This window comes from Hypomesus nipponensis, chromosome 25, assembly GCF_054491055.1.
Source record: "Hypomesus nipponensis isolate SF chromosome 25, ASM5449105v1, whole genome shotgun sequence".
Classification (NCBI taxonomy): domain Eukaryota; kingdom Metazoa; phylum Chordata; class Actinopteri; order Osmeriformes; family Osmeridae; genus Hypomesus; species Hypomesus nipponensis.
This window is the reverse complement of record NC_140385.1, coordinates 6,025,156-6,050,000: the sequence shown is the minus strand read 5'-3', so window position 1 is coordinate 6,050,000 and position 24,845 is coordinate 6,025,156. Positions and strand designations below refer to the sequence as shown.

Genomic DNA, 24,845 nt, shown 5'->3' with positions numbered 1-24,845 from the left:
ACTGACTGACTAGAACCTTCCCCTTTCCTCATAGCTTGAACCATGTCATGCCAGCAAAGTCATGCACTGTTCAGCGCCAGGTGTAGCTTGCATGCCGTAGGGTTGCTGAGGGGGGTACATTACACCTGGACTGGCATGGTGCACGAAGGTGGTGGTGGTGGTGGTCTGCTGGACTGCAGTGCGCCGAGCCTTGAGCTCACGGGCCATCTGACACCAGCTGCAGCTGTTGCACCAGTAGATCATGCAGAAGTCGTCAGCCATACTGCCCTGGTTTGGAGTCATTGAAATAAAGGAAATAACGTTTCTATTGACATCCTGGCATTCCTTCTGAGTGGTTGTGTTGTTTACTGGGCTCTGTAGACATCAACAACCATCTTAACCCAACATGAAAATGATATTTTGTTTCCACAATAATTCCATCTTCCATCAAATAATTCCATCAAATCTTAATGGCAGTTATGTCACCATGTGTTGCAAAGTTAAGAAGTATGAGTACATGTGTAAAGTTTGAAGTGTTGGTAGGTCGTTCTGTACCTGTATGCGGTACCTCTCCCTCAAGGTGCTCCTGAGGGCCAGAGATGTGGGAGAGATAATTCCACCACTGAACCAGTCCAGCAGGGGGAGAAATTGACTCTCTCCAAGGCCTGAGGTCACCTGACACGCCAGGCAGCATGGGCACCAGAACCCTAGACAACCTGCAGGGAGCATATGGGTGGGCAGGAACACACACACACACACATTTACATATGCATACACAAACCCCCGCAGTCAAGCACCCATGTGAATGTGTTTCATACACGTAAATGCAAGAAGAATAAAAAATATGTATATGTTTTCTGTTTTGCTGGCACTAACAGGTCTGCATGTCGTCACAGCAGTCATAGATTCCGCTGGTCCACATCTCAGTCTTCACGCCTGGTGCAAGAATACCCATTCCAGGCTGCGTGGTCACAACTGACATCGCCATGGCTGCACCATGGACAGGACAACAGTGAGTTCATTCAAGTCAACGTCAAAACCGACACTGAAATCTAAATATCCATAAACAGTGTAATTGCATAATGCAGTATGAGTGCCAGCAGGCTTTTTTGGTAACCTGGCCAGCAACCCATCATTGTTCTTCCAGGCATTTTCCATCGCCTCTTGAATATGATAATAGCAAACTAATAAATATCTCAGTGTAACATGGGGCAGTTTATGTACAGTGTTCAAACAAGTAGGTAAGTGACTGTAACAGAATTCACATAAAATACATAACATGTAGATGGATGGTAGCTCCTAATTGAGATATTTTAACATCATGATATGGCACCATACCTTTTTCTAAAATTGTGTACAAATCCAAAATGTCCTCTTTTTATGGAATGGCCCACCTGGGACAACTGTACAAAAACTGTCTGATTCAAACCTGTCCATGCAAAACGACTTAATGTTTCTCAAACAACTAAAGTTATACCCTGTAAGGACGCTTCTCTGAGTACTGAATAGAAACTAATGCTATTCAACAAGTGAATACAACGGCAATGCTCCTTGAGTTAGCCTTTTTAATTTGAACCTTTAAGGATCAATCTCGCGATATATCTGTCCTACTCTCAATAACCTTATTTACGAGTCATTCAAATAAGATCGGGTACTCAAGATCTTTATATAAACATGGGTTTCAGGTTGTGTATCAGTCAGAGGAAGTTTGAGGTTTTCAGAACCACGTGGTGGGAAAAGGCCCTTACTTGAGAGGACGATATGCCATGCTGTGTATGCCCGTTCCAATCACGTAGTAAACTCTAGATCACTTTTAGTTTGAGGGTTTAGTTGTACTTGAATCTAAATCAAAAAGTTCCTAAGAAAGTAAAAGATGTGGCAGAGATGCACCCTTCACACAAAACAACAGTTGTTTTTATGAACTAATGTTCCCAGATTCTTAGATTGTTTCGTCATCTTATATGAGTTCTTATCATTCTTACCCTTCAGTAGGTCTCGTCACAAGGGCTGTACGGCTCTGCGTGTGATGAAGATGCTCTTCTCACATTCTCAAGAACCCTCCGAGATCAGGACCGTTATTTCCTGTCCCCACCTAAACATCCAATAAGCTTTCAGCAGCACATCCTGTGGTTGTGGGTTATCATGCTTCCTGTGTTTTTTGATCACAATGATGTCAGTTCCTTCATCTTTGTGGTTAGAGTGAGGAAGCAGGTGCTGTTGCAGGGTTGGCCGAATCTGCCGGTCTCCAGGGTAGAGATTTTTGAGAAGATCTTCAATTGAACTCATTAATATTGAACGCCTTGGTCCGATTTTTGTCTGGTCTAATGGTCTTCACCCATTCAAAGAAATTACTTATTGCAGTCAGATTCTGATAGTGTCAGATGACAAAGATGGTAATATATTCTGTCAGTAGGATTGGCCTCCAAGGTGTTCAGGGTTTGGGAGGGCATGTGCAGCGACCTGCACAGGGTCTGGAACCACGGTCATCGACAGCGCTCCCCTGGACGAGGTGTGGAGGGAAACCACAAGTGGGTCATTGGAATACAGGATATTGGAGTTCTATTGGCATCCTGGTGTTCATTGTGAGTGTGTTGTGTTGACTGAGGTTTGTAGACATCTGCAAGGTGTTACTGAGAGAGATACAGGAGGGATTATTCCACCACTGACCCCATCCAGCAGGGAGACAGAGTTTAGCAAATGCATTATTCTTTACTTCATTGCAGTGTAAGTGTAATGTCAGAGTCACATATGAGAGGCCGTATAGGCCATAATTCATACTTGGTCTCACATACACCATAACCTCACATATATACCATTATACTCTCACATATATACCATCATACTCTTGCACATGAACTGGCATACTCTCTTACATGCACAGTCGAACTTTCCTTCATTTACTATCATACGCTCTTACACAGATTGCTTTTCTCTCTTACACACACAAAAATACCCTCTTATAAGCACCATCGTACTAAAGTATGACAATATATGTAAGATTGACAAATAGTTTGTGTGAAACACAATGATAGTATGTAAGTAAGATTACTTGTCTATGTGAATAATAATAGTTATATGTAAGATCCATAATTGCATTTTAAATATAAGAGAATAACAGGATGTGTAAGAGAGAATACTTGTCTATGTGAACGTTTTATTGAAACAGAAGGAAATTTGATTGAAAAGGAAGTAGTACTGAATTCTCAGTTCCTGAAATTACGTAATTAATTTAAATATTAACTATAATAAAATACTTGTGCACAATAATATTAGCTAATTTAGACGTTTTGAGCTTTTTTATACTATGGTATATATGTGAGGTTATGGTGTATGTGAGACCAAGTCGTTTATGTGCAAAAGTATAATGGTTTATATGTGAGAGTAAAATGGTATATAGGTGAGGTTATATAAAACTCAAACTACAGGGCTTGGTATTGTTTATATTACCAATACAACCCACATAATGTGGATTATATGTCAAAAATCAACAAGGGAACTAGCAAACGAGAATGAATCAATGACTAATCAAATCCATTTTTAATTGTAGAGCACTTTTTCCAAGCAAAGTCAAAGAGGGCTTCACATACGCCCGTAAAACTGGACCTTTGTCAACCTAAGATCCTCAAAGCAAACATGGAAAAACTCCCAGGATGAGTCAGAGAGAGGTGATAGAGGGAAGCATCCTATATTAAACCCATACATGCACTAATATTCTCTCAACATTTGTGTTTTAAAATAACCATTTGGGCCAACCATCTCTTGGGTCCATGTCACTTTTAATTGGAGAGGTGAGGGGCATACGGTGGCTGGGAGGGATTCATATTGATCTGGATGGTGGTGTTCCCCCGAGCTTTGAGCTCACGGGCCATCTGACACCAGCTGCAGCTGGAGCAGCAGGTGACCATGCAGCAGTCGTCAGCAACGCTGCCCTGCATGAAGCGTGGAGAGAAGGTTGAAAGAAGTGATGAGTCATTAATATCTTCAAAATAATGATGTGGTGTTTTGTTCATGTTTTGGCTTGGCTGACATCATAATAATAATCATCATCATAAGCTTGTTTCTTAACTCTACATGTAGAAACAGTGGGATAAGGTGTAACAGTATAGTGTTCTCTACCTGTAAATTGTACCTCTCCCTCAAGGTGCTCCTGAGGGCCAGCGATATAGGAGGGATCATTCCACCACTGAACCAGTCCAGCAGGGGGAGACAGTGACTCTCTCCAAGGCCTGAGCTCACCTGACACGCCAGGCAGCACGGACACCAGAACCCTAGACAACCTGGACAAGCATATGGGCGGGCAGGAACACACACACACACACATTTGCATAGACAAATGCATACACAAAGGCAAGCCAGAAGTCCAACACATAAAAAAACACACGCACAAACACACATTTGAATTTTTTGGGAGGGAAAACATGTCAAATATGAATAGACTTCGAATGACCTCTCGTATTTACAACACAGTTAAAGGGATCGTTTTGTTTTATTTTGGCACTAACAGGTCTGCATGTCTTCACAGCAGTCACAGATGCCGCTGGTCCACATCTCAGTCTTCAAGCCTGCTGCAGCCAGGAACGTCCCAGGCTGATGGGTCACCACGGATACCGGATGCATCGCCATGGCTGCAACGTGGACACCGATGGGTTAATCATGTAAAAACTCATCAGTATTTTTTTCTTTTTGGGGGGGACCAGTCCCCCAAATTCCTAAAGTTAAAATAAAGGAATTCATATCACAATTTATCATCCGATTGTTACAACACATTAATGTGTCTGCGCAGACATCTCAAAAGCTTTTTTTGTAAAAAAAAAGAAAAAAAAAAAGACATGCTTTTCTTTTCTGTTTTGTATTCTCGAACGCACCTGTTTTGTCTTTGCTTTACTTACTTACCTACCATGTACACTAGTGGACTTTTCCCATTGCATAGAATTTATATACAGTTTACAAATACATAAACACTTTGATGGTTTGTTAGATTAATTTGTATGCGTTACATACTTTGTTTATGAGAATGATTAGCTCACTTCGCATTTATGAATTAAACTAGAAAAATGTCGAGAAGAACAGGACCAACAATTCCAATGTAGCTGGAAAGTTTACTTGTTAAAAATGCCAAATTAACCTGAAAAAATTAACCTGAAACGGTAACCTAAAAAGGTATACTAAGGAAATACTAAATGAAACAATATAAAGCATCTACTAAAATATACTGTATATAAAGCAGTCTTAGCTGTACAGTTATGTCTCTCTTTGTCATTTCAGTATAATATGTCAGGATCAAAATCCAGGAACCATGTCTAGAGTTTCCATTCTTTTCCATTGAACGGAATACGGAAAAAGGTTTTCTTAATAAATAATAATAACAAAAATAAAACACATACCTGGAAGAAAAAATCGGTTTCTTCTGTGTCTTTAAAGGTTGAAATGAGGACGACTGAAGTGAAAAGACTGAATTGAACTGTTAGACACAGCCTCCCATGTCACAACGCACAACCATATTTCACTATTTTCTAGTCATGACATTTGTTTGGGATGTGTAAACATCATTAGAAGAGAGAACATTGTTTAGGTAAGTGTAAGGCTTACAGTTTAGAAGGAACTTATAACAATGTGTGTAAAAGACTGACTGGAGGGGAAAAGCTACTAAAAAAGAATTCGTTAATTTAGAAAAAAAAAAATTAGCTGTCATTTCAGTGTACGGTTACACTTTAAGTGTGAATTATTAACCCAATTGAATTGTCATTATACTTGTCATTATATTAGGCTAGGCTGTTTGTTAACTGGGAGTGGGCATTCTGGAAACCTGGAAACTGAGAGGATTGGCTCGTCATCATGACATGAACGGCTCAGAGAAACAGGATAAGCAGGATATCCATGAATCTTGTAAGTACCAACCATCTCGTACCGTTTCCCCTAGAGAAAACAAACCCACCGCAGAAGAATCAGCAACTAAGGAAGCACATAAGACTAAACAGCAAACTGCAACTGTTTAACTCTTCGACAGGTCTGCAAACGCCTTTGAAAACAGATTTGTTAAAACTGGTGACGTCACTACATCTCCAAGACAACATATCAAACAACTCTGTGGAGTTTCCAAAAAAAACAACGTTTGTTTACTTCTGCGAACTTTCAGGAGGTATACAAACGGATTTGTTAACTTTTAAGAACATCTCTGGACCAATAAGAACAGCCTATTGGTCCAATTATAATACTTCAGCAATAAGGTATTCAGGGTTTGCTGGCCCTCCGCTGCGCTTCGGGCCTTCGACACACTTGAACACGTACTTTATTGAAAATAAAGTACTGCCTTGAGTACCTTATTCCTTACTTATAATACGGGTAGATGAAATCAAGCATTCTGATTGGTTGAGAGGCAGTTCCGGGGTGTGCATTGTTGAGCGATAAAGTGTTGTAGCGTTACGCCTTTTTACATTTACCTCAAAGGGGAGAGTACCATATGAGTGCGCACTCAAAATAACTTTTTTACGGTTGCTGAAGAAAAAGACTGTCTACAAGTACTCGTGTTCACCAGTTTATTGGTTAGCAAGCTAGACTAGCAACATTCTGTTAATAATTTTTTTGAGCAATAATATTGCACTGTCCCGTGCTATCAGTGCTAATTAGCTGGTCTAGCTACTTAAACGTTGCACCGAAGCTCAGGTCTAACCATTAGTTGCTAACTAGATATCCACTTATTTGATTTTAGCTTCGTAGCCACGCAATTACTAGCCTGGTCCTAACCAGACCCTCGTACATTTCATTTGTACTAGTACTGAAGCAAAATGCAAATTGAGCGGAAGTACGTAGGAGGGCAGAGCCAGGCTACGCAATTACATGATCTGGTCTTGACTTCTTGGAACTACGTTTTCCACGCATGCACAATTAATGGAGATATCCAAATCAACATAAGCAAACCTTAACAACAGCTTAATGTTAGTCTCACATAATCTGTACATGTACTGGATATTATATGGCATGTCTTCTGGCCCAATAGATCAAATGGGGTGGGAGGTTCCAGGAGAATGCTGCCTGCACCCTGGGAGGAGAAGTGGAGCAGGCCAACGCCTTCCTCTCCAGGATCGCCATTTCCACAAAATATATGTCAAAAACTGGTAAGCATATTCCCTTCTTTCACGTCAACATGCATTCTAGAGCATGCCCTTGCACTGACCAATGTTCCATTGCAGCATGCACTGACATGATCACACTCTTGTGCATGGGATGGAACCAAGCCAAGGTCCAGCACATGAGCTCCTACCTCAGCAGACGGTTCCTGAAGGCACCCTGGAATGTTCTCAATGCAATAAAGCCATATATATATATATATATATATATATATATATATATATATATATATATACATATATATCCTGTAGATCAACCATCTCATTCAGCCTTTGTTTAAGTCGTACGTCGTAAAGTGCATAAGCATTTGTGTTTTTCTTTCCTTATTTAGACCAAGCAAAGTCTGCGAACAACTAAAAGACAGCCTGGAGGCCTTAACAACAGAGCTGTCAGTCGACATCTCCACAATCCTGCAGTGGGTGACTGATGTTCAGGAGTGGGCTGAGAGTGGTATGTCCGTACACAACATGAACATGATATAATTTGACTACTGCTGATAGACTACAAATGTCATATGAATGACTGTCGATCTGGGTTTAGCAAGAATGCATGAAAGTATTTTCTGCAGTTGTCCTCAGCTTCTGCAGGAGTGGGGGGGGGGGGGGGGCAGATGTCCTCAGCTTCTGCAATATCACTGTTTCTGTAGAAAACTGAAGACAAATACATATCAATGCAAATGAGTATATGATCATTATGAGTTATGTACATTGTTGTTTTAAGTGTCCACTTCCTTAGAATAAAATTCTAGTACGTGTACACTGATCAGCCATAACATTCACTGAACACAGATCATCTCATTATCATGATACCTGTCAATGGGTGGGATATAGCCTATTAGGCACATCTGACACATCTGTCTACAATATGTCTACACACATATATCGACATGTGGTCTGTCACCTACTTGTCAAAGCACTGTCAAAAATGTCCTTTATGGTTTTGATGGCTGTCCCATTCACATCCATCAATTCCTGAGGACACACCACCTCAGACCAGCCACAGGACATTTTGGACTTGAGTCCCAGGAAAAGCAAGGGGACGAACCCAAGCTTATCTAATTTGTGTACCCGAAACAACGAAAGGACAAAATGTATTAGTCACTCATGACGTTCACTTAGTTCTTGGTGAAGAGACAGGGGCCGAAGATTTTTGTTATCCTACCATTAATTTGGCAGAGTTAATCACTAATTTTCTGCCTGAAAGGCTGCATTTATAATTTTTATCGGAACATCTTTAGGTAAATACTTACCGCCAACTTCTGAAACAATGGACGTCACTTGTCAGCGCCGTAACCAAGGATGTCACATTTTGATTGACAGGCGATTGATGAAGGTCAGGGCGTAATTCCATACTGAAAAACCGAAGATCCGCCCCGTTAAAATGCCACAAACGGGTGCTCGCAAAGCACCTCAGAATTTTGCTTTAAAGCAGAGAGCAATATGTAAATATTGTACAGTAATATATATTTTATAATGGTATAATTGTGTGTAGATATTAATGCAGTGTTTGAATATTTACAATAAGCTACACACATTTTAGGTGACATTTTGGGTGAAGCGCCACTTTGTGGTTCAGTTTTTTGTAACATGGTATACGAAATTGACAAATAGATTGTGATGTCAGGTAGGTTGCCTATCATAACTAGCAGACAGACAAACCTACATACAAACACACAGACGAGACCTTTCACAACTACACAGTTCCATCAACTGCGACCGTGAAGGTAATTCATGTGTCATTTGCTTCACACTTAAGAACTGGCCCATTCATTTCATTACATGGGGTTAGTTGTCGTAACAAGTTATCCCAAAAATATGACAATGTTTGCCAATAGTTTGACTTAGCACCGCTACAGGTACAACCTGAATTTGCTCATTGAACCCAGATGGGTTGTATGTCAAACTGCAAGTTCAACCAAAGAGACATGAGATGAGAAATATGTATCAAACAATGAAAAGTCCTTTATTGCCATCATCAGTACACAAGACCAGACATATACCTGACAGTAGTGAGGAGTGCTTCAACAGACCTTCTTAGACACGCGCGCGCACACACACGCACACACACGCACGTCATACAACAGAAGTGATACAGATACATTAAGGGGCATACAGTGCCGTCACACACACACACACACACACACACACGTGATACAGGTAAGACAAGTACTCACAAACACGAGACTGTGTTCCAGCACTCTCTCCCTCCCATGCAAGCATGCACAACTGAACACAGGTACCAACTCTCACCATCTCTTGCTCTCCCAGACAAACACACAAAAAACAAAAGCACATTTGAGCAGAACAGGGGCAGCAGCACAATTCATAAGTGATTCTAAATCTGACCCCTCGAGACTCTGGGTTCTGCAGGAGTCATTTACTTGGGTTTTCTGTGTGCTAAATATCAGCCTGGCCGTTTCCTCCCCAATACAGAGTGGGGTTCAATGGGTGGTCTGTTTGGTGAGTGGTGAAAGTCAGATACAACACTGGCTCTCTAAGGAGGGCCTGGGACATTCATGGTCTAAGTTAGCAGCAGTTGTGGTGTGGGAGACAAACAATCCAAAGTGTCAGATGACAGGTTGGTCTCTTCCATGCAGGGTTAAAACAGCTAAATAACCATGCATGTTAGAAAAACAAAAAACAAAAAGACTGCAAACTCACATGACGGAAAGCAAAATCGAAGTTCAAAAAGTTCATTTCCAACACGGTTGATTTGACTTCCATTTTTTTTATTTCGTATTTTTCTATGGTGTGGAAAGAACAACAAAAAAAACAAATAAGAAGAGTTGAGAGCGGTAACCTAGACAACAGTAACAGTCTCTCCTGCTCCCTGTCCGTCCCCACCCCACTTGCGCGTGGTCCCCCTCCCCTTCCTCCTCACTACTCCATGAACCCGCCGGTCGACCACACAGTGACCCCCTGGGGGCAACCATGCTGGAGGCCAGTGAGCGCTATCCGCCCTGTCCACAAGTGTCTGCCCAGTGTACTCATGGCTCCTGGCTACTGTGTGTACATCCGCTCCTGTGTGTGTGTGTGTGTGTGTCTCTCCTGTCCTGTGCTGCACCCACAGTCTGGTCTCCTCTAAGACGACACCCTCCCCCGGTCAGGTTCAATCCCCCCCCCCCCCCCCACCACGCCCGGCTCCCACAGTGGTTCACCCGGGTGCTGGCTAGTGAGGTTAGAAGCTGGAGACCTCTAGCCCCCACAACCTGGAGGTTCTGGAGGAACAGCCACCAGGCAAAGATCTCTTTGTGACTCTGTCATTCATATCCCACAATTCATATGTCAGATTCACGTTCACAATCTGTCAGTTGTGTCTGTAAGGCTCTGTGAGTGACATCACTGTAGAGGGACAGGTGGTGGTGGGGGGGTAGCCAATCAGGAGTGACCTTGTGACCTCCGGGCTAAGCCACAATTCTGTTGCTCCTCTCACTACAGGTTCACTACTCAACTGTGCACACATACATACAAATACCTACACACACACACACCACACACACCTCCCCAACGCTGTCCAATCCACTCTGAGGACAAGCGCCTTGAATTTCATGTTTGGCACCAGATTTGTCATTTCCTGGCCAGTCACTCCCTTAAAACTACTCGCCACTCGTCCTCTCCTCCATCTGCCTCTCCTGGTCTGTTCTCTCTTTAGGAATAAAAAGAAAAGACAGAACGCCCATCTCTCCCTTCTCACTCGTGAAACAAACGGAAAAACAACAAAACAAAAAAAAAAACTCAGAAGTTTTTTTTTTCTTTTTTCTTTTTTTCAAATTCAAGGCACAATGTCTATCAATTATCACCTATCCTCCTGTCTGTCTGTATGTCTGCCTGTCTGCCTGTCTCAACTCTGAGGTTCAGGGCCCGAAGACTCCTGGGCACCTCACCGCGACAATGCCAGCTCCCTCATTCCTACATCAGCTGCATTTTCTCTCCTCCACAGGCTGTAACACTGTTCAGAGATTCGTCTGTTCGACCTGGACGATGACCTCAAGTTCAAAAACCAGTGAACAAACAAAAAAAAGAAAACAGAAAATGAAATAAACAGATCGAATAGAACGAACCGTTCCAGGAAAAGAAAAAAGAAAAAGAAATTAAGCCTTGTCCTGTTTCTCGTTGTGACAGTATTTCTTTTAAAATCAAGTCGTATCCACCAGCTCCTTTTTGGCAAGCTAGTCTTCTTTTAACGTTTTTTTTTTATTTTTTTAATTAGCACTAAGCACTGATAGATAGGATACATACACCGTTAACGTGTGTTTTAAGTAGATGCTTGTCATTTTTTTGTACTTTCCCCCCCACTCTCGTAAGTATGAATTTCAGGTATTTTGTCAGGTATTTTTCACTCATCCTGTTTTAAAGGTTTTAAGTTAATGCAAGCAGGGACAGAGTTTGCCATGAAGTCTTGCTCTAGACATGGTGGTGGGTCGTTAGGGGGCGTGTCCAGACGCTCTACGAGACGCCGTTGACCAGAGTCAGGGTCTCGCTGGGCGTGGCCATGCCGTTGCTAGGGGAACGCTTGGCGGGCGTGCGCTCCTCCCTCTTGGTGCTGCTGCCATTTTCCTGAGAGGGAGAGGACACGATCAGACGTGCTGCGTGAAGGAGTGTGTATGTGTGTGTACGTGTGTGTGTGTGTGTACGTGTGTGTACCTTGGGCTCGGGGGCAGCGGGTGTGTCCTTCTGGGGCAGGTTCTGTCTGCTCTGGGACTCCGCCCTGGAGATGTAATCTGCCACGGTCACTGCAGAACACACACACACACACACCCCATCACTCTGGACTCTCAGGATAGCACACGTTCACTTGGACGGCACGGACGACTCTGGCTGAGCAGGGCGCAGGAGGCTGTGTGTGTGCAACAGGACAGAGGGGGGGGAGTGAGGATGGGGCAGACGGGACGCTCACCGCTGTCAGCTGGCTGTCTGTCGCGGCTGGCCGAGCCGCCCTCGGGGCGGTTGCCGCGGTTACGGCGGCGGCGGCTCCTGTTGCGGCGTTGCGGGCGTCCCTCTTCGTCTGGTGGAGAGATGAAGAGAGAGAGAGAGACAGAGAGAGGGATGGGGGGTGAGGGAGACAAAAGGTGGATGGATGTAACCACTCAGACGCACCTTTTGGCCTTTAATAAAAAACATATGTCCGGAATACCTTAAATACCACTGACATTTAAAGAAGGAAGTGCGCCAAAAAAACACATCTACAAGCCAAAGACTACACAAGACAGCGCCGGTAAGGAGGAAATCCATAATGGCCACCCGGCTTTCTTACCAAGTCCGTTCTCGTTGGGGCCGGCCTGGCCGTCCGACTCGTTGGCGGCGGCGTCCATCACGCTGGGCTCCTGGTCGTTACGGCGACGGCGCGAGCGTCTCCGGCGGTCGCCGGGAACCCCGCCCTCGCTGGCGTCTGTGTCTCCGGCCAGCTCGCCCTCCCCCTCCAGCAGGGAGAAGGGGTTACTGTCGGGATCTTTCAAGACTGGGGAGAGGGGGGGGACAGGAGGAGAGAGGGAAGGGGGTAGAGAGGGTGAGGGAGATGGGAGAGAGACAATACATGCCATTTAGACCCCTGTATTCAGAGTTGTGAGATCTGAACAAAGAAGGTGCCGGAGTCAGAGTGCTACAGGGAGTCAGAGAGCTACAGGGAGTCAGAGAACTACAGAGAGTCAGAGAACTACAGAGAGTCAGAGAACTACAGAGAGTCAGAGAGCTATAGGGAGTCAGAGTGCTACAGAGAGAGAGCTCTACCTGAGCTGATGGAGTTGGTAGGCCTAGAGCTGGGGCCCCCTCGGCCACGCCCTGTGTTGGTGCCCCGCCCCCTGCCACCGCGGCGGGAGCCCCTGTCGTCCCCTCCCACGCCGCGGGGACGCTGGTCGCGCTCCGACACCTCTTCAGACTCTGAAGCGTTGGACAGCTCAGAGTTGGTACCTGAGAGGAGCGGGAGAGAGACGCACGCAGGGTCAGACAACAGGCCGCAGAAGAAAGACCCCAGGATGGGAGCTGTAGTTCTTTCCTCACCGTATCCAGAATACTGGGAGTTGGAGGGCCTGCGGCCCCGGCCGCGGCCCCCGTAGGTGCGGGAGGTGTGGAGGGAGTTGCTGCTCTCGTCCGTCAGGTAGCCCTTCTCCCGGTCGCCGCCCGGGCCCCCGGTGCGAGCGGGCGCGGTGCGGTAGCCCACGCCGATCTGACGCAGCTGCTCGTCTATCTGGAGGCGCTCCAGGCGGAGCTGCTCCACTTCCTGCCGGAGAGGAAGGAGAGAAGGAGAGGAAGGAGAGAAAGAGAGGAAGGAGAGAAAGAGAGGAAGGAGAGGTATGTTGTTGACATGCCATTTTGTGATGTGTACCCCTTTAAGAAGCCCTTATTAGTCAAACCCTGTGGCAATCTTTGTGGCTCACACAAATCCCCCTTTCGAGGGCCAAAATTTTTATCCTGGAATGGCAGCGTCTTTCTTTTTCAGTCAAGAGCCCTGGGGGGGGGGGGGGGGGGGGGGGGGGGGGGGGGGGGGGGGGAGGGGGGTTGTGGGGCGTCTAACGGCCGGGCCAAAGTGCCCTGCCAGCATGCAGGGGGGGGGGGGTGGTAGTGTGTGTGTGGGGGGTGGAGGAGGATGTCACTTCAGAATGTGCCAGCTGCCCTCATCAACAACAGCTGAGTCTGGTGGGAGGGGCTCCACTGGGGTGGGGGGTATGTTATTTCTGGAGGACCAGAGTCCAGATATCCTGTAATCTACACTCCTGCCCTGCCCCCCTGCTCACCCACAGCCTCCCCTAGTTCCCAGTCCTATATCCTAGCTTAAACAGAGAGTGAGAGAGAGGGGTCTATTTATAAAAGCACATGGGGTAAGGGCAAAATGAGGTGCTCTCAGCAACTTTTCCACATGTAGTGTGGGGGGGGGGGGGCTGAGAGAGGGAGGAGCTAGGTGACCAGTCTGGCCACTCACCCACGGGAACGCCCCCACATGACTCTGTCTACTACCCTCTTGTGACCGGGACAGTCTATAGAGGAAGGTTGACTCACGTGGGTTCGTGAGTGGTTCAGGGCCTCTCTCTGAACAAGAGCCGTTCCACCATTCATTTAACTCCAGGCCACAGCAATGACAAGAGGCCCCCTTTAACACACACCTTTGGTGATGTGGACCACTAACCCAGACATGGGTACCAAGAGAGACTCAGTGAGCCAGTGTTGGAGGGATTGTGTGAGGAGTGTGTGTGTGTGTGTGAGGGCCAGTGTGGGCTCACCTGTAGGTAGGCCACGTGGTACTCCAGGAGGGCCTGGGCATTGCTGATGTTCTCCTTGGTTCCCACAAACACAAAGGGGACCATGCCCTGCGGAGGAGGAGAGGGACTGTTCATTAAGGTACCAATCCACATAAGGTACCATAGGATAAGGCCATTTTAATGGACGGGGAACTCGAAAACAATTTCAGTTGAAAGAGATGACAAACCAGACATGGAAATGGTACACAGGAAAGCACACATCCATAGAAAAGCACTGGCATGCCGCGACACTGAACATGTCTGCCAACAGAGGACTGCCTCGAAAACACACTGAAAACAACCAGACAGCCGCACAGGGCCACTGCCGCCCCGGCGCCTGCCCTGGAGAGAGGCAGGTCCCAGTGGCCCTGGAGCGGGGCCCTGGAGGGGTCTGGACACACAGAGGCGGCTGAAAGCCAGGCAGCAGAATGGGACACCGCAGGACATGTGTACACCCTGGTAGCAGGGGTAAGATTTGTGAGGAGGTGGAGGAGGGGAGGGAGGGAGGGGAGGGGGTGTTTGAGCGGCCGAGCGCTCCATTCACCTCTTTGTTGCCAGCGGCAGTGTGGTCTCTGCCTGCCCCCTGCCTGCCTACCTCCTCCCGGGGAAGCTTTTTGTCGTTGTCCCCTTCGATGCGCACCCGCACCACGCCAGACTTGTCCACAATCTCCTGGATGACCTTGCCGTTCTTGCCGATGACCTTGCCTGAGGGACAGACGGATCAGGGAGAGGGAGAGACATCAGGGGGTATGAGGGAGAGAGATCGGGGCAGAGGCAGAGACAGATCAGGGGAGAAGCAGAGAGAGAGATCAGGGGAGAAGCAGAGAGAGATTAGGGTGTATGAGGGAGAGAGAGATCCGGGGAGAAAGAAAGATGAGGGGAGAGAGAGATCAGTGGGGGGGGGGGAGAGAGGGGGAAAGAGGGGGTGAATGAGAGAGACATCCAGAAAACGTGAGGGGCTGCAGGTGATTTAAGACCAAGCTGCCGTGGTGTCGCCTGCCTCCAACTTAGGGGGAGTGTTGAGGCAGCGGGGAGAGGCCCATCCAACTGTCTCTGTGCAGGCAGGAACACTAGCGTTTCCCAGACAGACAGGAAGTGAGGGGCTGTACTCACCTACGAGGTTCCTGGGGACCTGGAAGAAGTCTTCTTTGAACTCCAGGTAGACCCTGGCCTGCTTCACTGCTTCTGGGGTCTGGAGAACAAGACAACCCCCCCCCCCATTGGTCCAGTCAGGAATGATGACCAGAAAACGCAATGTTGACGAGGAGGTTGATGGTTGGTGTATTTCTCTAACTCGCAGAATCACTCACACACATACACACTACCAAAATTCCCTACACACACACACCTCTCCGTAGATTCTGAAGGTACAGCTCTCCTCCTCCAGCTCGATGGCAGTGACGCCGGACACCTTGCGTGCCTGCTGGATGTTGGCGCCGTGTGAGCCGATGGCCAGCCCCATCAGGTCCTCCCGCACGCGCACCTCCTCCTGGTAGGCCGACGCCAGCTGCTTACTGGTCTGGGAGAGAGAGGGCGCGGAGAGGTTACCAAGACGTTATCAAGACTTGTGCGTGTCTGAGTGTGTGTGAGTGTCATTGAAGCTAGCAGGGTAATTGTATTAGCCACTCCAAGATCTACCTACGACAGCAACAGACTTGAGGAGAGTGGACATGAGAAGGGCTACACGTGTGGGCTGAACAGTGTGTGTGTGTGTGTGTGTGTGTGTCTACCTCCAGGTGCTTGGTAGCCTCCTCGTTGCGGGACATGAGCATGAGCTTGGTGCGGATGCTCCGGAAGTGCATGTCGCTCAGGAGGGCGGCACGCTTGACGCTGGTCTCGTTCGTCGACTGGATAGAGCAGACGGGGGGCGGGGGGGGGGTGAGACAAGCAGCATGGAAAGCCTGACCGGGGGGTGAGGCCGTGCCGGTGACCGCATACTGACCAGCACGATGAGCTCGTGGGAATCAGCGCTGTAGAAGATGCAGTTGGCTCCGATGGCTTTCCTGAACTCTTTGTGGATGTTGTCGTTGGCGCAGCTGTTGGCGACACACATTTCCCAGGATGGGGGGGGGAGGGGTCAGGGGTCAGGGCTTGTTGTTTTGAGGGCTTCCTCACAACAGCAAACAACAACAACCACAGGCTTTGGCTGCTGAGGAACGCTGACATCGCATAAAGCTTGACAGAAAGACAGCCTTCTAACTACTTTTGACTCTGCACTGCCCTTAAAAACCCTTTTAACAAGGTGCCACTTGGGAGAAACCTCACAGGCCAATAGGGTTCCATTAGGCCCAGCTCCACGGCGGTGCACGGTGCCAGAGCGAGGAGCTAGAGGGAGGGAGGGGGCGCTCACATGTCTTGGAGGTCCTCGGGGATGGCGATGGGGACTTTGTGGAAGGAGGTCCGGGAGGAGGGGCTGTTGGGGTTGACGGGCCGGATGCGCTCCGACGTGACGATCTCGTTGTATGTGGCGTCGCACGCGGCGTACTCGATCACGTAGAACTGGGGGGGGGGAGACCAGAGACAGGCACTCTCAGAGAGGAGGAACAAGACTCACTATAAGACACCTGCTCCGTCTATTACTGGGTTTAAACACCCAGTTCTATTTTGTATTCCATATATTTGAATACATGTTTTAAGATCGTTTTATTATTATGATTCACTATTTAGGGGAAACCATAAAAACTCTAGTGCATGGAAAAGGTGTTGAAATAAATGTTCTCCTAGACGGCAACTGCTTCGGTAGTTTAGTTCAAACAAGGGGAACAGCAGGCAAGTTAAAGGAGACTGAAATGCTGCACTCCTTCCACACGCAGGGACATCCATCCACCTGCCACACAGGAGATTCATGGGGAGGGACCCAAAGTTTATCACTAAATGACACCTTGCTTAATAATTCATTTAAAAAACGTTTCATTCGTTTGATAGATGAGGCAATTCTCCTTTCCCCTCAGAAAGAGAGAGAGAAGTAGGAGGGTTTGAACACACACACACACACCATGCTCCAGAATTGAAAGCCATTGGTTAACACCCAACATTCCAGCAGGCTCTTATCACTGATCCAAAATCAGCTCCAGCAGAAGAGAGAACCTGCTGCTATCACCACCTACCACCCCACTGACCCAGTCTTTAACATGGCCTCTCTCTCTCTCTCTCTCTCTCTCTCACACACAGTGTTTCATGTTACAGTGTTGCTCATCCCACCATGTGCTACCTAACATACGTTACAACCTCTGACTCAGGTTGATCCTACAGGGGACAGGGAGGGTGTGTGTTTCTGTGACTAGTGAGTGTGTGTTTCTGTGTGAGTGAGTGAGTGTTTCTGTGACTGGTGAGTGTGTGTTTCTGTGAGTGTGTGTTTCTGTGTGAGTGTGTGTGTTTCTTTGACTAGTGAGTGTGTGTTTCTGTGTGAGTGAAACTGTGTGTGACCGTGTGAGTGAGGGTAGGTGCAAATAAAGAAATAAATTCCATCACAAATTTCTCAGGGAAGAAATAACTCATTGGAAGCCACCAAATGAATCTCATGACATATGGATGAATTCAATATTTAAAAACCTTTTGGGAAGGAAAAAAAAATCCTAGCTAATATGGGGTTCTCTTAAGACATCATTTCTCATTTTCAATGAGATTTCGCATCTCATTTTCACAATTTCTCTTGGTGGTGAACCCCCCCCCCCACCATCACACACACACACACCCCTCCCCTCTAAGTGAGTGGCCCCCATGCCGGCCCCCGGCGTGATCCCGGCCCCTGACTCACCAGTCCCTGACTCACCTCTCCCTTCATCATTCGGACCCGGGCCAGCCACCAGCCACACGGCTCCTGCTCATTGGCCCGAGAGTACACCTGGAGGAGGAGGAGGGGAGGGGGAGAGGGGGGACTGCTTAGTGGGGTGGATAGGGCTGCCACGCTGAGAGAGAAAGACGCATCCTGTCAGGGTTGTGGACATGGATACCGGGGGCAACCAAAGACAGGAGGACAGATGGGACAGGAAGTGAAAACCAGACACAGGAGAACAAAGAAGAAGACGACCACCCCTGGACTGTCGAGGCTGCTTGGCCATCGTCCATGTCTCCCAGCCATCGTCCATGTCTCACACTGTCCCTTCTTGGTCCCCCCCCCCACCCCCATCAGGGGTCTGCAGCCTGGGAGAGTGGACCAGGTTGTGGGGGGGGGGGAGGGGGTGACTGGAGGGTGATGCTGTGGCGTACACTGCGATCTAGGCCTGATACTGGGCTCTAGTGAAGGATGGGAATCAGTTCTAATCATGTGCCTAAATTGGGACGGCTGGTAATCTGTCGCTCCCTCTCTCGGTGGAAGTGAGGTGTCTGGGAGGTGCGCAACACGCTGGGTAATCTCCGGCAGAACAGGGGCTTGTGGGTAATCTCCAACTACAAATGGGAGTATGCGTGTGTTTATGAATGTGTCAGTCCGACAGGTGGGTGGAGCTCATGGTGGTGGTGGTGGGGGGGGGGTCCTTCCTACCTCCACCTCCTCTCCCTCGCCGATGTCCTTGTGGTAGTCTGCTGGAGGAGGTAGACGAACGTCACTGAAAGGCAGCTGTCTCTCTGGCTGCCAGCTATAGGGGAGAGACAGAGAGAGAGAGACAAAGAGAAAGACACACACAGAGTGAGTAAGAGTGAGAGGGGGGGATGTAAAAGAGAGAGGAAAACACAAACCAACACACCGGTCAGTCAGCTCCCAGTCAACAGGCTGTCAGATACATCTCCTCCCCACCCACATTCACCCAACAACTGTGGACACTGCTCACACACCAACACCACTTGACGTTCTATAGAGGCCTACTAATGTGTTGCTAATGGGGATGTACACTACCATAACCAAGCATTGGGGCAAAGCAGGCCTCATCATACAACAACGTGTTTGATACGATACAGCACAACCAGAGACTCCATAACTACCTCTGTGGGAAAGAGGGGGGGGGGGTGCAGCCCAGGCATAGCAGGGGCCACTGTCCTACCCCCTCATGCCTGCATACCACCGGGGACTATTTTTAGGGACAGACCCCCTGATCCGACAGGCGAGGTGATAAGAGGAGAGGAGGCTGGGGACAGAGGAGAGGGGGCTGGGGACAGAGGAGAGGAGGCTGGGGACAGAGGAGAGGAGGCTGGGGACAGAGGAGAGGAGGCTGGGGACAGAGGAGAGGAGGCTGGGGACAGAGGAGAGGAGGCTGGGGACAGAGGAGAGGGGGCTGGGGACAGAAGAGAGGGGGCTGGGGACAGAGGAGAGGAGGCTGGGGACAGAGGAGAGGGGGCTGGGGACAGAGGAGAGGGGGCTGGGGACAGAGGAGAGGAGGGTGGGGACAGAGGAGGAGAGGAGGCTGGGGACAGAGGAGAGGAGGCTGGGGACAGAGGAGAGGGGGCTGGGGACAGAGGAGAGGGGGCTGGTAGGGGACAGGAGAAGAAGAGAAAGTATATGGAGAGGAAGAGGGGAAGAGAGGGGTGGTAGAGACCAGGGAGGGTTTCTTTTGGTGGACAGCTGCAAGTCCTAGCACATGTGCTTAAGAGTAGGGGGGGCGGGGGGGAGTGGCCGGTAAATAAACAACTCGGGTAGTTTTTGGGGTAGACGACAGTGATTGTGAAAAGGGAATACAACCTACTTGTTTTCAAATACTATTGTGAGGGAATCTTCATGGACGTCCTTGATGAAGCCCTGAAAAAACACAGAAAAACAACCAAACATTAAGGTTCACGCCCGGTCCTTTTAATCCCCCATGAAACATCAGGCGGCCCAGCCAAGCGACTGTGTGATGAACCCAGTTGGGAGTTGGGGCTCACACACAGACACCAGACCAGCGGAGGGGCTTTCTGAGGGGGAGGGCTCGTCTAGCATGTCAGCCTGACACCTCTCTCTGACTGGGAGCTGCGAGGGGGAGAAAAGTGAGCTTCGCACGACCACACACACACACACACACACACACACACACACACGCGCACACACGCGTACACGCTAGCGTGTTCAATAAAATGTGAGTTAGTAGTGCGTCATCTGGGTGTGATTCGATGAAGAGTATGAGAGCAGTGTGTGTGTGCGCGCACGCGTAGGATGCAAATCGACGTGTACACATTCTACAAACTTGCGTACCGCCCTTTGGTTCGTAACCCAGGCAGCATGTGACTACCGGTGGGACATCAGATCCCATCCCATCTATAGGGAGGACATGACACTATCCATGATCAACTGCCAAGTGAAAAAGAGAGAGAGGAAAAATAGATCTATATCTGTTGCTCGTCCATCACTGCCCTCCACAAATCTGTCCTCGTGCCCGGTGCCTTTTACATGGGGAGGGGGTTGCCTCGGTGACACTACCTTATATAGGACCAAGGGGGGGCTCCCAAGAGGGAGAGCCAGGCATGGGGCGTTGGGGAGAAGGATTTCACATTTCACCTGCTGGAAGGGGGGCGTCCATGCCCCAGAGTGTTGGCTAAGGTTTCAGGAGCATGAGTGATGAGTGTGAAAGCTGGACAGCTCCTTGAACACGAGTCCCAACCCAGGCCCCTCAGATCGTAGCTCTTTCAGACACCCTCAAAAAGTCTGACTTGTAACAGCTCTACTGGTGTTCTGGAACTCTGGCCCTGCCGGTTATTTATTAGCCAGTGAGGTAAAAGCACAAACGTACCATGCTCAATTTAGGGCTAAGAAACGATGAGCGCAAAATATCAGTTATCAAACAGTCGACCTCTCAAAGGACGAGGGGGCAGGCGTCACGTTCAGGAAGTACTCTGGGATCAAAGGTCAGGCAAGCCCCCCTTATTTGGAGTGACTGTGTGGTCATAGGACCTGTTGGGGTGGGTGACCGGGAAGTCTCCTGTGGCCTCGTGGTGATTTGATGATCCTCGCCCATGTGCTGGCCCACATGTCCCTCTCCTTTGTGGCTGGAGACGGAGCTCTGGAGTGGGCATGACGGGGTTCAGGAGTGCCCTGGGACTGAAGGCCCATCCCCGGGGGAACCCGAGCGGCGTCACGCGGACGCAGACGGGCCGCACGCAGAAGCTGCCAGATGCAAGAGCACTCGAAGAGTGTCACTTGTTGTTTTCTAGGACTCTTAAAACAGATGGCCAAAAACGTTGTACAACATATCCAATTTAGCACGCACACACAAACACACAGTTCATCCTAAATAGAACCTGACCCAACTGACCTAAATTGTCTATCTAGAAAGCCCCTTTAAATCATGAGACAGCAGTGTTAGCCTGAGTTAGGCTGATATCTTTTGATGTACATGGTAGCATAGATGAAGAGGTAGATGAACAGCGTGAAGTGGAAAATGTCTCTTCACGCCAGCCTGAGAGTCCAACTGTCACCTAGTAAAACTGAGAAACAGGTGAGGCAGAGCATGAGGAGTAAATATAGGCCAGAGAGTCTCGACGCCGCGCTCTGCCCCACGAGGGGAGCCAGCAGCAAGATGGAGGACAGGGAGAGAGAACAAGGAGAGAGGGATAGAGAGAAAAGAAGAAGAGAGGTGACACAGGAGACGAGACAACAATTAAATCAGTAAAAGACAAAAATGTTAAAAAGCAGGAAAAGTTGAGGGGATGGGAAGGAAGGAGAGGGGTAAGGGGACTGGACGAGGAGAAGGACAGTGGGCAGTGTTGAGTGTTTGGGGTTCAGATTAGCAGCAACTGTTCCTGTCACACCTGCTTTGGGCCCTCAGCCCCGGGCTGGGTGCAGCTGAGCCATTTGATGTGTCATTAGGGCCATATGACTTAAGCACAAGAGGCAACATGCTGGATAGGCTGTTCCACCAAAATCGGATACGCAGCAACTAGCTCATGGAACTGGGCTATGACTGGAAGGGAAAATGAGCGATCAAATAGCATGATCGAATGGGTTGTGTAGTAGATTTTTTCTAATGCATTGCTGGGGAACAATAGTGTACAACAAAGATGGGTCCCAATACCATTTGAATGGGCATTTAAGTAAACAGGCAGTTTTGATAGACATGGCATTCGAGCAAGAGAGCAATAGGGAAAAAAGGCTGAATAGGTAGCTACCCATTTCTGGAGAAAAACTGCTAGGCACATTTTTCAGCAACTACTTTTCTAGAGCCTGGCATAACGTTTAAGGGCTGTCTTAAGGTACTGACACATTGTGTACATAATTGTTTTGTTTAAGTGCTCGGCAATATCCTTATCCTTTTCTTGCCTTCTCCTTGTACATACTTTAGCTAGCTAGATAGTAAACTTAACGAAAATCAATGTGTGTTGCTAGCTAGCTCCCAGGCTAATATTAAAGTATCCAACCCAGTCCAAGGAGTGTCCGGAGACAGTCATCCAGTTACAAACTATCAAGTTAACTCGCCCAAGAAGATATCAAACAGTGCAATAAGCAAGCTTGTTACACACAACTAATGAACTGTTTTGAATAAACATATGTGAGCTTTGTCCAAGTCTGATGTGCTAACAAGAAGCTACGCTATCCATACGGCGTTATCATTTGTCTAGCCAGGCCTCCTAAAATGATGCGACTCTAGAAATTCTGGTTAGCTACCTAGCTTACGTCGTTAGCTAGCTAACTGACTGGCCTAGCTTAGTTGGCTATCTTGCTAGCTATAGAACAAAACAGTTTGTCCTTCCACCAGTTTGTCCAACACTTGCCGACCAATTTATCCTTGCATTAGGATTTGCTTGTCTAAATGTTTACCTTGTAAAAGGCCCCATTCGAGCCGCGAACTTCCACCGCCAGCCCGTCCATAGTCGTCGGTAGATCCCCACGACTATGCTTATCTGAAGCCGCTAAGACTCCGTGTGCGTCCGGTACCACCCCCAGCTTCGCTGGCCCGTCGCCGCTCTCCGGCCGCTTGTGGATTTCCAGTGTTTCGGGTGGTGGGAGAGGGGCAATGGTGAAGGTGTGGGAGTTGGATGTTGATACCAACGGTTAACGTTGAAACGAAGATCCGACCCCCAGCAGTCTACTTCAAAACGTTGGCTGGCTACTTAATTAGCCTCACTAGCTTGATTTCTCGCTCAAACAAGGTACTGCGCTTAGGAGCAACACGGGGCTGTCAAGTTGATGTCGCCTCAAGAGCAAATTTCACGCTAGTAAGCTAGCAAGCTAACGTTATGATGCTATGACGAGGAGGGAGGATGTCGTTAGCAAATAGCCGGCTAACCTATCTCGCTTATTAGCCAGCTAAGACCACATTGATTCCGTGCAGGTATTCTAGAGTAAGCTAATAAAGACGTCGCGATGTAGTATTAGAAGAAAGTCGTCGCCGGGGATCCTTTTTTCTTTTTTGTGTTGTAATTTGCTGCGAAGTCCCCCTCCCGAACAAACGTTTGTGGTGCACTATTGCCCGGCAACTCCTTAACTCCAACTGCCCGTCCCCACAAACGCACGCCGACGGAGTGAATGAGAATGGGACTGAATGACCTCGAAAACCCCACCCCTCACTCAACAAAACCCACCCAAAGGCCTATATCAGCCATATCATTGGTTAATACACTTGTCTGTCAACCAATGTTTTCCTTTATTGGTTAGGTAATTAAAGGCTGGTCCATGTATTGTCCAGGGATAGATCCACATATATTGGTGATACTGTCTGTCAGTTAAGTTGTTGCCCAAATTAAGGGACTCAATTCAGATCATGAATTACCATCTTTTAGAATGCCAAGTCCAGTGTGTAACTGATAACAATCAGAACTTCACAGAGACACACGTTATCATTATTCCTTTTTTTTTTCCTTTTTTTTTTTTACTTACTTAGGCCTATGCAACCTATATTATGTCATATAAATTGGTCTGTTCTTTAAGCCTGTTTTTTTTTTTCATTACATCTCGTGATTATCAACCAACCATGCATACGCTTCACAAACAGGGGCTGCCTGATCTCAGTGTGAGTGATAGTTAAGCAGCAGTCTTAAAGAGAGCAAACATTGGTCTGGAAGTGACAGCACAGAGGCACTCTCACGAATATGGACCGACATAAGCAACTTTTCTTAGCTCTTCATTTGTCCAAAATATAGCACAATATGTGTTCAGCATTTTGTTAAAAAAAATGTATTTAGATTTTTTTGTCCACTGCAATTGCATTAAGTTGATGGCTTATCCTTCTTTCTCCAGCAGGTGACAGCGTTTAGCGGTTCAGTGTATTGATAGTTCATCCTTGCCTTTTTTTTTATATTTGTTCTTTTTTAAAGCTGCACGCTAGGGGGCTGAACGTGGATGTATGTTTGGAAAAAGAGTTACACCGCTGCTCAAAAATGCAAAAAATGCAAAAATATAGATATATAAAACACTCAACGCAGGCGTAGGCTTAGTAGCCTATAGGTCCTCCAGATAGGCCTACATCTCTGTTTAAATCACACTTCTGCTTATTTTGTGTATGCTATGCAGTATTCTTTAGCCGATACTTTTGCATGTGTAAATGTAATGCATACATTTTATTATCTGAGCAGAACCTCTCTAGTGAAACGGGTGTTCATATATGGAAACGTAATCAATAAGAGCATGTAACAACATGATACGGGGGTTTGCCTAGTCTGCATA

The 24,845-nt window shown here is 47.7% G+C and overlaps 3 protein-coding genes and 1 long non-coding RNA gene across 15 annotated transcripts in view; 1 reads left to right on the top strand and 3 right to left on the bottom strand.

Moving 5' to 3' along the window:
- LOC146222059 (cornifelin homolog B-like) overlaps positions 1-2,302 on the bottom strand; it is a 2,437-nt gene extending 135 nt beyond the window's left edge. Inside the window, exons 1-4 of one of the 2 annotated variants that reach the window (XM_084691856.1) lie at positions 1,962-2,302; positions 856-969; positions 535-695; positions 1-267 (exon numbers count right to left, since the gene is read on the bottom strand). The exon at positions 1-267 is cut by the window's left edge and continues 135 nt beyond it. In XM_084691856.1, coding sequence (XP_084547982.1) covers positions 46-267; positions 535-695; positions 856-967 — 495 coding nt within the window. In that variant the 5' untranslated portion in view covers positions 968-969; positions 1,962-2,302 and the 3' untranslated portion in view covers positions 1-45. Of the gene's footprint in view, positions 268-534; positions 696-855; positions 1,050-1,961 lie in introns of those variants that run through there. The other variant, XM_084691857.1, reaches the window with a different exon arrangement.
- Positions 2,303-3,515: 1,213 nt separating this feature from the next.
- Positions 3,516-6,022, bottom strand: LOC146222058 (cornifelin homolog). Of its 8 annotated transcripts, none has more exons than XM_084691561.1 (5): positions 5,878-6,011; positions 5,364-5,386; positions 4,482-4,604; positions 4,096-4,256; positions 3,516-3,908 (listed from the first exon to the last, which is right to left on the bottom strand). In XM_084691561.1, the coding sequence occupies exons 3-5, from the start codon at positions 4,600-4,602 to the stop codon at positions 3,756-3,758; spliced, it is 435 nt and encodes a 144-aa protein (XP_084547687.1). In that variant the 5' UTR covers positions 4,603-4,604; positions 5,364-5,386; positions 5,878-6,011; the 3' UTR covers positions 3,516-3,755. The 8 variants fall into 8 exon arrangements, with proteins under 8 accessions (XP_084547687.1, XP_084547691.1, XP_084547689.1 ...); XM_084691565.1 differs by having other exon boundaries at positions 5,364-5,392; positions 5,915-6,008; XM_084691563.1 differs by having other exon boundaries at positions 5,888-5,999.
- Positions 6,023-6,092: 70 nt separating this feature from the next.
- Positions 6,093-7,696, top strand: LOC146222057 (uncharacterized). The gene is made up of 3 exons (XR_014746749.1): positions 6,093-6,206; positions 6,977-7,094; positions 7,170-7,696. It is a non-coding gene; the product is annotated as an uncharacterized LOC146222057 (long non-coding RNA).
- A 1,352-nt stretch (positions 7,697-9,048) lies between these two features.
- Positions 9,049-23,709, bottom strand: fxr2 (FMR1 autosomal homolog 2). Of its 4 annotated transcripts, none has more exons than XM_084691550.1 (17): positions 23,001-23,709; positions 19,957-20,009; positions 18,822-18,915; positions 18,096-18,182; positions 16,689-16,837; positions 16,281-16,374; positions 16,069-16,185; positions 15,687-15,857; positions 15,452-15,530; positions 14,883-15,043; positions 14,321-14,407; positions 13,104-13,323; positions 12,834-13,013; positions 12,361-12,564; positions 12,004-12,111; positions 11,751-11,839; positions 9,049-11,663 (listed from the first exon to the last, which is right to left on the bottom strand). In XM_084691550.1, the coding sequence occupies exons 1-17, from the start codon at positions 23,049-23,051 to the stop codon at positions 11,553-11,555; spliced, it is 2,055 nt and encodes a 684-aa protein (XP_084547676.1). In that variant the 5' UTR covers positions 23,052-23,709; the 3' UTR covers positions 9,049-11,552. The 4 variants fall into 4 exon arrangements, with proteins under 4 accessions (XP_084547676.1, XP_084547678.1, XP_084547677.1 ...); XM_084691552.1 differs by having other exon boundaries at positions 14,934-15,043; XM_084691551.1 differs by having other exon boundaries at positions 18,111-18,182.
- Between the last annotated feature and the right edge of the window lie 1,136 nt (positions 23,710-24,845).